General features: G+C 54.4%; 3 protein-coding genes across 3 annotated transcripts; all 3 read right to left on the bottom strand.

Moving 5' to 3' along the window:
* Positions 1-179: 179 nt before the first annotated feature.
* On the bottom strand, positions 180-4,139 carry DQ04_01541020 (hypothetical protein; the record flags this gene model as incomplete). The annotated part of the gene is made up of 1 exon (XM_009310829.1): positions 180-4,139. The coding sequence occupies one exon, from the start codon at positions 4,137-4,139 to the stop codon at positions 180-182; it is 3,960 nt and encodes a 1,319-aa protein (XP_009309104.1).
* A 476-nt stretch (positions 4,140-4,615) lies between these two features.
* On the bottom strand, positions 4,616-7,222 carry DQ04_01541010 (hypothetical protein; the record flags this gene model as incomplete). Its single annotated transcript, XM_009310828.1, has 1 exon — positions 4,616-7,222. One exon carries the CDS (start codon positions 7,220-7,222, stop codon positions 4,616-4,618), a length of 2,607 nt encoding a protein of 868 aa, XP_009309103.1.
* Positions 7,223-8,218: 996 nt separating this feature from the next.
* On the bottom strand, positions 8,219-9,466 carry DQ04_01541000 (hypothetical protein; the record flags this gene model as incomplete). The annotated part of the gene is made up of 1 exon (XM_009310827.1): positions 8,219-9,466. The coding sequence occupies one exon, from the start codon at positions 9,464-9,466 to the stop codon at positions 8,219-8,221; it is 1,248 nt and encodes a 415-aa protein (XP_009309102.1).
* Between the last annotated feature and the right edge of the window lie 396 nt (positions 9,467-9,862).

Below are 9,862 nucleotides of genomic sequence, written 5' to 3'. Positions count from 1 at the left end.
AAAAAAAAAAAAACGACGAGGAAAAGAGATTGACAAATAGCGCGCGCGCCCAAGGAAAGAAATGAAAATGAAAAGCAGTTCCATCAGACGGCTGCTTTCGCCTACTTGAGCATTCCCTCGCAATTCAGAGTACAGTCATGCTCATACTTCACATCCCTCTGCATTGTGTACAGTAATCGTCAGCTGCCGCCCGTGTTGCCAAGCTCCGCCCAGTCGTCCCCATGGTAGTGCTGCGTTTCGTGGTGCTTTCGCCTCATCGTCACGGGCTTCCCTGAAGAAGCGCCCACACCCCTTGCTGTTGTCATTACTCCTAGTGTCGTTGGTTTTGTTGTTGCTGATGGGGGTGTCAACGTCCGTTGTAGATGCGGTCCGTCCATCGAAGCAGCCACGTGCCTCGCCACGTTTTCTTCGCTGTTCTTGTCAATCTCCCAGCCGCACCCTCTAGACGGCTGGACGGGTGACACGACAAGCGCATCATCGTGGCCTCGCAGGTACGCCGCGACGTCCACTACATCGTCACGGGCCGTCGGCAATTCCAAACAAAGAGGAGGACATCGCGAAGGCGACACCAGCGGCGACGACCGAGATACAAATGAACGATGAAGACTCTCTGCAACCAACTCCTCATCTTTTGATGCAACAGATGTGGGGAAGATGGGCGCTTCGTGTTTGACAGCTGACTTTATCACATCTGACGATGTCGTTTTTGTTGTTTCCTCCATTGACGGCGACGGTGAAAACAAGGGCGGGGCACATTGGCTATGGGCTATAATGAGGGCGTTCGGTGCACTACTGCCACCGTCTCGGCTTTCCGATGCGGCAAAATCCTTGATGCTGGTGAAGTTCGTGTTCCCAGCCTCTAGGAAGGACTGTGAGTGTCGGCAGTCCGTCACGGCATCCCTGTGGTCGGCCAGCCTGCTCCGCAGCAGCTGGAGTTCAAGCATCAATGCGTGCTTCTCTCTGTTCTCCTTCAGCAGCTTGTCACGGAGTATTTCCTCCAACTCTGACACATACTCTCTGTTCCTGTTGTTTTTTTGCGACGTCACTGTTGAGGAAGATTGATGCTGTGATGGAGATGCGCTGCTGCTATTTTTGCTGTTCTCGCTGCGTGAGCTGTCACGGTGAAGCACATCAATGCCATCTAACTCATTATGAACCTGCACACCTGATGCTGCAGTTGCAATGGCTTTTTCCTTTTCCTCCACGCAGAGCAATAGGTGCCGCACCTGCCTGTGTAGAGCAGCAATGATGTGGCCCTGCAGCTCGCCCGTCTCACGCACCTCGTCCGCCTGCAACACTGCGCGCTGATGCTCCTCCTGCAATATTACTTTATGAAGAAAGAAGTGCTGCTCCAGTTCGAGCTGCTGACGCCTGTGCCACGCCCCCGTTGCACGCAGTCCTTCTTCCATGACCTCACGCGACACGATGGCATTGAGCAGATCCACGTAGTGAACCTCAAGGCTGTGGAAGTACGCGTCAAGCAGTTCTGGCACGTACGTCGTCCGAAATTGCACCAGCAAGAGATGTGCAACAGCGTCGAGAACGGCAGCACTGTGTATGTCCAGCGCCTCTAGTAGCAATGCGCCACTCGCCGATTGCCACCGCGTCATCGCAGCAGCAGCAGCAGCAGCAGCAGCAGCGGCGGCGTCCCACTCTTCCCTGCGGAAACGCGAATCGTGCCAAACGGGTGTGTAGCGAACAACAATGGCAGCTCCACAAACCGCAGACGCAATAATGACAGTTATGTATCGCAGCAAGGCCGATGATTTCGGTAGCGTTGTTTCTGTGGCATTTGTACGGTTCAACTCACAGAATGCGCGAGTCTCGGCACTAAACTCCGCTTCAGCCAACTGTAGCAGTCGCAAAGCATCCTCAACGTGAAACATTTCCTGCTCCTCCGCTGCGGCCAGCAGTTGCCCCTCACACTGCTTGGCTACCTGGAGCAACTGTAGCGCCTCCCTCGCGGCGTGTTCTTTTTTTATTCGCTGCAGCGCCTCCGCCTTGTCGGCGGTACACTGATCCCGTAGCTCGCGCTGGAGCTCGTCTTGGTCAAGCAGGTGCTGCTCCTTCGCCTCCGCAATGCGCTGCTCCATCTGTTTACAACATGTATCGGTAGGTGTCTCGGTAGCCCTGATATCATCCATTTTCACGGGTGAACCATCATGTCCGCGATGATCAAACGCGTTTAGGCTCGCCCCCTGAGCCATGCCATCCTCGTTAAACACATCCGCAGATCCCTGGCTAGACTGCACCTTCACTTCTTCTTCTTCTTCTTGCTGCTGCTCCCGTGACTCGCTCGCCTTAGGCAATGTTGAAGACGCCTCCTCATCAGCCGACTCGAGGAGTGAATGGCGTGGCTCCTCCACGCCTTCCCCAGTGTCGGCAGCATCCTCCTTCAGCCTCTTCTCAATGACGTTCGCCTCTTCTCCCAAAGGTACCATGGCCTTCAGAACAGCGAACAGTCTAGGAAAGGCGCCGCCTTTCAGTGTATTATCGATTTTCTCCTGCGACCACCGCTCTTCTCCTTGTACCTGCTGCATGTCAAATTCCACATGAAGGGCCTTCCCATTACAGTGTATTTTAAGTGGGTGGATTGATGCTGAAACAGGAAGCTCCAAGAGATGGGTGACATCCGCTATGAAAGCCTCGTGCGTGACGAGCGCCGCGAGACCCAATACTGCCCCTTGCCCACTGTCAGTGTCGTCACGCCATTTACTGCAGACGTCGTCAGCCAACAGAAGGTAGTGGCGGGTCGATAAAAAAGAAATGGTAGCTTTTTCGTTAACCCCTTGCGCTGATATTGAAGATGGAGTCTGTGTAGCTGCAGTCACGTTGTTACGGATGCTCATGTTGGTGCTATTTCTATTGCCGTCTTCAAGTGGCGTCTTCACATGAGGCTTAATTGTGCGGGGAGCTAGAGTTCCAAAGAAACCCTCTCGCAGAGCCAACGACCACGATTGTTTATCATGGGCTTGCTGCGTCACCTGCTTCTTCTTTGCAGACGGTTTGCTGCTCTTATGGCGGGAGTTCTTCCGGGGCTCAGACTCATCGGAGAAATGTCTGCCCATTAGCCAATGCCACAGACGGGATACAAGCGCCAAGGCAGGTCGCTTTTTCAACTGACTCTGTTTCTGTGCCTCTTCCCATTCAAGTGCTTCCCTGGCTGACGTCCAAGGTTCACCCAACGCACCTGACTTCGTCGCTGATTGACCTCGTCTACCTGCAACTGCTGGTGTTTGCTGCCGCTCATCAACAAGCACTGGCGCATTGGAGGTCTCATGCGCATCAACTTGTTGAGGTGGAAAAAGGTAGTTGTAGAAAGTTCCCAGCCAGAATATTACGGCAGGTGTGGCGTTTGCCTGTTGTACCGCACTCACATTGCCATTGGCGGTTGCAGCCGCAGAAACAGAAAAACTTGATGCAGTATAATTTGACATGTTCTCATGATCAGCAGGTGGCAGCGATGTCACGTTGTTGGCAAAGGCGAAAACGAGCCATATCCGCTGCGGCAAATCTGCTGCTGTGCGCCAAATCCAGCAGGCCGCTGCTTTCCCCTCCACTCCACACCACAGGAAGGCTTTGTATAGAAACGGCAACAACTCATCCCAGAAGAAGAGGTAGAGATGTGACCAGGCTGCCACAATGCACCGCACCAATCCACGAAGCACGTGCGGTATGCCTCTCAGCAACTCAGCACACACGTGGCCCACATCACGGCACCACGACAAAGACACCGACACGAAAGAAAAAAGTGGGTTGCGCGCAAGCGTGTAGTCCCACGAAACACTCAAGGCATGCAGACAGAGATTAATTGGAGCAGCCATCCACGAGGGTATAGAAGATGCCGGAGTGTCAGAAGCACCTCCCGTTGTCAGTGGTGATTTAGGCGGCACCCCATCAGCAACTCCGTCACGCTGCGCTATCAAGGCTACGACAGCGATGAAAAGAACGGAGAGAAACAGCGCAACATGAAGCCCACAGCGCCCGGGATGCCGTTCCGGTACCTGCGTTTCGTTTTGTGCAGCGTCCCTGCGTTTCTGGACATAATGCGAAGAGCCAAACTCTGGTGGGCCACGCGGCTCTACCCTACTGCGGTGCGACCGTGTCGTTGAGGCGGGGGAGGCCTCCACCCGGCTCATCCACGCGAAAACAAATAAAGACTTGGGTAGATATAGTTTGCGCACCTGCAGCGTGTGTGTGTATCCAAATATATGAAGGCTGAGTGGCCCTAGGCTTGGCACCAAGACCACAGCAGCCCCCTATACCACACGCAGCACCACCTTTCAATACAGAGCGAAAGCAAGAGTAGAATCAGAAGAAACAAATAGCGGAACAACATTAACACGCAGTGAGCAAAAGAAAAAAAAAAACATCCGAATGAAACAAGAAAACATGGTCGTGGACAGGGCCTGCCCCTGTTGGCACAAACATGGAAATCTTCCGCAAAGTTTGCTGCGCTGTTGCAGTAACGAGATTCAGTCGGATCGAACTGATGTTATACATCTCAACCTCATATCCCTTGCTACCCAACGGCTAGTTAGCGGTACGCCCACCAAAGAGAGAAAAAAAAACAGCCAACAGCTGGTTCACGGAATAGCACAAGTGCAGCATCAACTCAAGAAGGTTTAACCGGCCTCCCTCCCGACCTTGTGGATGTTGCTACACCAACTGAGGCGGGTCCCTTCCGTGCGCCACTACGGCTCCTTCCCCCTTCACCACCGTTGCTCTTACCCCTGTGGCCACTGCCAGCAGTTGTGGAAGGCGTACGCTCGCTGGGGACTTTCGTGTCGTTGCCGCTACCACCGCCACCGCCGCCGACGGTCCGCTTTCCGCTGCGGCCCCTCGTGACAGGCACCGCGCCGGAGCTGCCCGCCGGCGCCCCAGCCACCACCGACTTTTGGCGCAGCTTCGGCTGTACCGTGGAAAACACCACCTCACCGTCACCACCTTCCGTGACGGGAAGTGGCGGCAATTTTCGCCCTGGCACTGCGTCAGGTCGTCGTCGCCCTGGTGGCAGATGCGAGAAAGAAGTAATAGAGCTGTGGCTGCTACGCTGTGATGATATTAGGGGGACCGGCGGTGGTGGGGTTGGTGTTTGAGCCAATGGTGCACGACACAATGGAGCAGAAGCGGTGAAGGAACTTCTCACGAGATTAGAGGTTGAATCCGCGCGACTCGGTTGATCCACTGTGGAGTGGGATGTCTGATTTTCTTCTTGTGTCTGCACCACGTCATCACTACTGCCGCGGGGTACGACGGCAGAAATACTGCTGTCGACGTCGCCATTACCATCGGCGTCCCTATTAGCAGGGGCAAGATCATCTTGCTCAATATCGCGCTTCATCGTGGATGCCTTCCCTAACAATGCGCGAATTCCCCTCGCACCCGCCACCACAACCACGTCGTCTGCACTGTCGCTGAGCTTTTTCGCTCCAACTTTGCCGTCATCGTGAGTTTCGACCTTCTCTACACCGTATTCCTCAGCAATAAAGTCGTCCATAAAAGCGCAGAACTCATTGAACGAAGAGATGGATTGCAGCAGTCGCCATGCCGGGTACGACAGGACGTCCATCGTGTTGGATCGGCCTACCTCCAGGTCATCTTCATTATCCTCGTTATTCACGTCGTAAAGTGTCAAGACGAACTCCTCCACGTTAAAGCCCGGCACACGCCGCTTCAGGAGCCCCAGGAGGAAATTGCTCACGTAGCGGCTGTACCGCTCGTACACTGCCAATGCCTCGTGTGGGAACTCGCGAACCGCGTCGCTGTTACTGGCATCACCAGTATCACCAGTACCGGCCCGCAGGAACAGTTTGTGCTCCTGAAACAAGAAGCGACCCAGCTCATCCGTTACGCGCCTGTCACGCACAGCCATTTCAATGCAGCGTGCGCCAGAAAGAAAGCGGTTCAGCGATTCCTCTGCAGCGGATGCGAGGACACCGGCATCTGCTGCGAGAATCGCTTCCGTGTTCGTGTCGATAGAGACTTCACCCACACCTCTCTCATGCCGTTCCTCGAGTGCAGCTAGTGCGTTTCGGCGTGCTCGTTCGGCGGTGACGATCTCCATGAGAGAGAGCGGCGCTCCATACGTGCTGCCAGACAGGCAACCACTTCCTCCTCCTCCTCCTCCTCCTCCACTGTCATCCCCACTCTTACTGATGCTGCTAATAGGCGCAGCTAGTGCTAAGGGATCCGTATGATTTTTTAGCGCCCTACTCTCACGCGCCGCCTCCAGTGCGGCCAGTGTAAACGCCTCCGCCGTGTGATCCGTAGCAATGAAATACTCATCGTCTTTTTCCTCTCCGTGAGCAGCGTACAATTCTAATAGGGTGCGCTCCTGCAGCTCCGCAAAGGTACGTGGGGGGCAGACGTACGTTTTTGAGCGTTCTGAAAGGTGCTGCTGCTTCTCTCTGTTCGCGTTTTCTATGAGCAGAGACGATTCCGAACCTACTTTAGCATCTTCCAGCTCCGGTTTCTGCTCTTTATGGTCATCATTAGCAAGGAGATCGAGAAGGTGGGCGAATTCGCGTTGCGACGCACTGCGCTTCACATTTCCCATCCCATGAAGCGCCTCCTGAACGACTAACGGTGGCGCAGTCCGAGAGGGCACGCTACTGCCAATGTCATCATCAACAGCAGTAGCAGTACCACCATTAATACGTCTGTCACCATCTTTTCTCATCCATTCTCCTTGCGTCTCGTCTCCTGGGATGGCATAAGGGGGCCTATGGTCGGTTGCTGCTAGTGGCAGATCCTGCCTTGTTGTTCCCTCTGTGGATGTTGTCACTCCGCCCCCACCCGCCTCTTCCTTAGCAACCGTGCTGCTGCTTACATTCCTGTTGTTTGCAGGGCGGCCATTCGGGTACAGAAACTGAGCCGTACGTTCCCGTGCGGCTCGGTACAACTCAGCATCGCTGTTGGACGTCTCGCTCTCGCACTCCCGCACCTGTGGGGCTGTCATGAATGCTGCAGCAACCCTAACATTGTTGTTTCCAGTAGGCTTAGCACAGTTACCAACTGGTCGTCGGCCTCTCCGACTCTGGCTACTTTCATCGCTTGAGCTTGAGCTTGTGCTGCTGCTGCTACCAGCCCGGCGCTGGTGCTGCGGCTTATTGATTGGAAGGGTACGGCGAGCCGCGCCCTTCTGCTGCTGTGGCTGCCACTGACCGCGGGCAGCAAGGCGAGCTCGCTCAGGATCAATACGCTTCGCCTTGATCGGCATCAAATCGACGGCGCAGACCCACCCACCACTTTCTTACTCTCACTCTCTTCTCCCCTTCCCTTTTCTTTTTTTCTGCCTTCCTGGGAGCACTAAGCACGCAGAAACACAAGAGTAAGAAGCGAAAGATCAGCACACAAAAAATGAATCACACTATCACAGGACCTAAAGAGAAAAAAAATTTGTAAGGGACGCAAGAACACCACCACTATTTTCTTTCAATAGCGTAAGAACGCTCTGCTGCCACAGGCCAGTGTGTGCCTGTGTCCATCTGCCTGTGTGTGGAGGGGAGGGAGGGGGTAAGTTCCCCCGTGGCTATTCATTCCCAACGACCTCTCAACTCACTGCGTGGCTGCAGCAAAATAGAATCAAAGAACAACAACAACAAAATGTACATTAACAGGTAGTTGTCGGAGCAACCTCAATCATCTTTCAAAACCCAGAGAATGTTGCAGCTGGCTGATTCTCATTTTCTCCCCCCTCTCTCTCTCTCTCTCTCTCTCTCTCTCTCACACCTTAGCCGTTCCACCATTTCCCCCCATGGATTCCTCTTCTGTTTCTCTCTCAGCAATATACATGCAACGCGTAATAGTACATACCGCAGACTCTGTTGATGGATGAAGAGTGTGCGCGCAAGAGCAAAACCGAAGAGCTGGGCTGAGAGCAAGAGGGAAACCCATGTGTCCAACATACTAAGGCTCAGCCGCGAGAAAAATACTGATTGAAAACGGGTAGTTGAGGAGAGCGATCACGCTCCTATCATACATTACACCACCTAGAGGACCAAAAAAAAAAAAAAAGACAACAAAAAACAACCAGAAACAAACGGAGCCACAACTCTGCTGAATATTTCAGATGACAACTGATATGGCCCCATCTCGTTTTGTTTTTGGTTTTCTGCTCATCTACAAGGAAGCCAACTCCCATGAGAGTTATGCATAGCAAGCAATCCGCGTCCACCGCTCACCTTCGAGCAGCTGCCGTATCACCGATGACGGGTTAGGCATTAACGCGACGCTTAATGGCACCCTCAGCGTAGACACGAGACGCATCACCTTGCAACTTCTTGAACTCCAAAAAGTGCTTCGCCTGCGCTTCCCGTTCTTGGTTGGTGGTGCGCCACAGCGCAGCGGTGCTCTTGTACTGCAGCGGCTCCGTCGCCGCGACGGTCTTTTCAGCACATACAGTTTTTCCATTCACCGCGTCGGCGCCCTTGATCGAGTTGCCGGATTCGTCAAACATGTTGGGCTCGCCAGCGGCAGGTGACACCGCCTCCCGCGCTGCAGTGTCCGCCGGTGCCTTGGTGCTGTGGTGGTACTTGTTGTAGGTGCTTCCTGGGTATTGGTACTCTGCGTCAGCCTTGTCAGCTGCCTCTGTGCTGCCGCGCTTTCCTGACACACAAGTTTCGCCCTTGGGGTCGATGGGGAGCCACACCACACCGGAGCCGTACGGGTGCGAGTCGTAATTAAAGCGCCGTGTGGTACTGCCATGCAGAGACGGAAGCATCGACTCTGTCACTAGCTGCGGTGGGGGCAGCTGGCAGGTGTGCTTGCCCTGGACGTTGACGGCAAAGCAGTGACCGCATGTGTGTGGCTGCAGCGGGCAATCGGCGATCATTTTCTTCGTCTTATCATCCTGCTTCCGAACAAGGCGGCGCAGCTTTGTGACGTGCTCTGAAGTAAGCGGTTTGCTCGCGCCACCAGTGGCGTGATCGTCGGTAATGTCCTTTATGGTCTGCAGCGCCTCGTAGAGGTCCTCCTCCGCGGAGCAGGCCGGCTGCACAATGTTGCAGGCGTCATTCGTCTGTTCCACCACTGTCACGTCGGGGAAGTCGTCCTGCGTGCCGACAGCGCAGTCCCGCGTGGCGTCCATGTCCTCGTCCGGCAGCCCTGCAGCACGACGGTCACGGCGCAGCTGCCGCTCCGCCTTGATGCGCTCCTTGTTCTCTAGGATGAGGAGCTCCTGCAGACGGTCACGGCGGCGCACCGGTACCGTCAGCGCTGCTCTCGCCATTTCACCTCGGGTGCTCTGCAGCATCTCATCGGGCTTGAACTTGTGCGCGTTCTTCGAGCTCGCCATCAGGCTCTTCGCCCGCAGACTCTCGTTGAGGGTGCGGAGATACAATTCATCCACGCTGCGCCCGGCGCAGCTACGGAGCCTGGTGCTGCCGGGAATATGGCCTTGGCGTCCTTTCTGCTGCTCGCAGTAGGAGCAGCGGCAGAAAGTCTTGCATTGATCACGAATCATGTTTGCTTTTGATTACTCTTTGCTTTGGCAGGTGCTTTTTTTCACTACGCGGATGTACTTGTATGCTTGCGTGGACGCCCGTATGTTGCCACGGAAGTGATATAGCGTTCCGCATTGCACGGAGGGAGAACGGAAATAACCAATAAGAGCAAAACAGAAGTAATAAAGCCTAGCACACAAGCCATGTAGACTACAGGAGAGGGGCGCCTCTACAACAGGTCCATGCACGTTACACACAGCCTCTCGGCCTCTGCCTATAATACATGCGGCCTCACCGACGAGCAGAGATAAAAACGCGTTGCTGATAGTGTTGAGTTACATTGTGCACGCTCTTCTCCCAACCTCGTTCGCATCCGCTCTGAGAAAAAAGGAATAACAAAAGAAAGAAAAAAAAAA

The sequence above is a fragment of the Trypanosoma grayi genome (assembly GCF_000691245.1).
Source record: "Trypanosoma grayi strain ANR4 Tgr_154_V1, whole genome shotgun sequence".
Lineage (NCBI taxonomy): Eukaryota > Euglenozoa > Kinetoplastea > Trypanosomatida > Trypanosomatidae > Trypanosoma > Trypanosoma grayi.
This window is presented reverse-complemented; position numbering and strand designations above follow the sequence as displayed.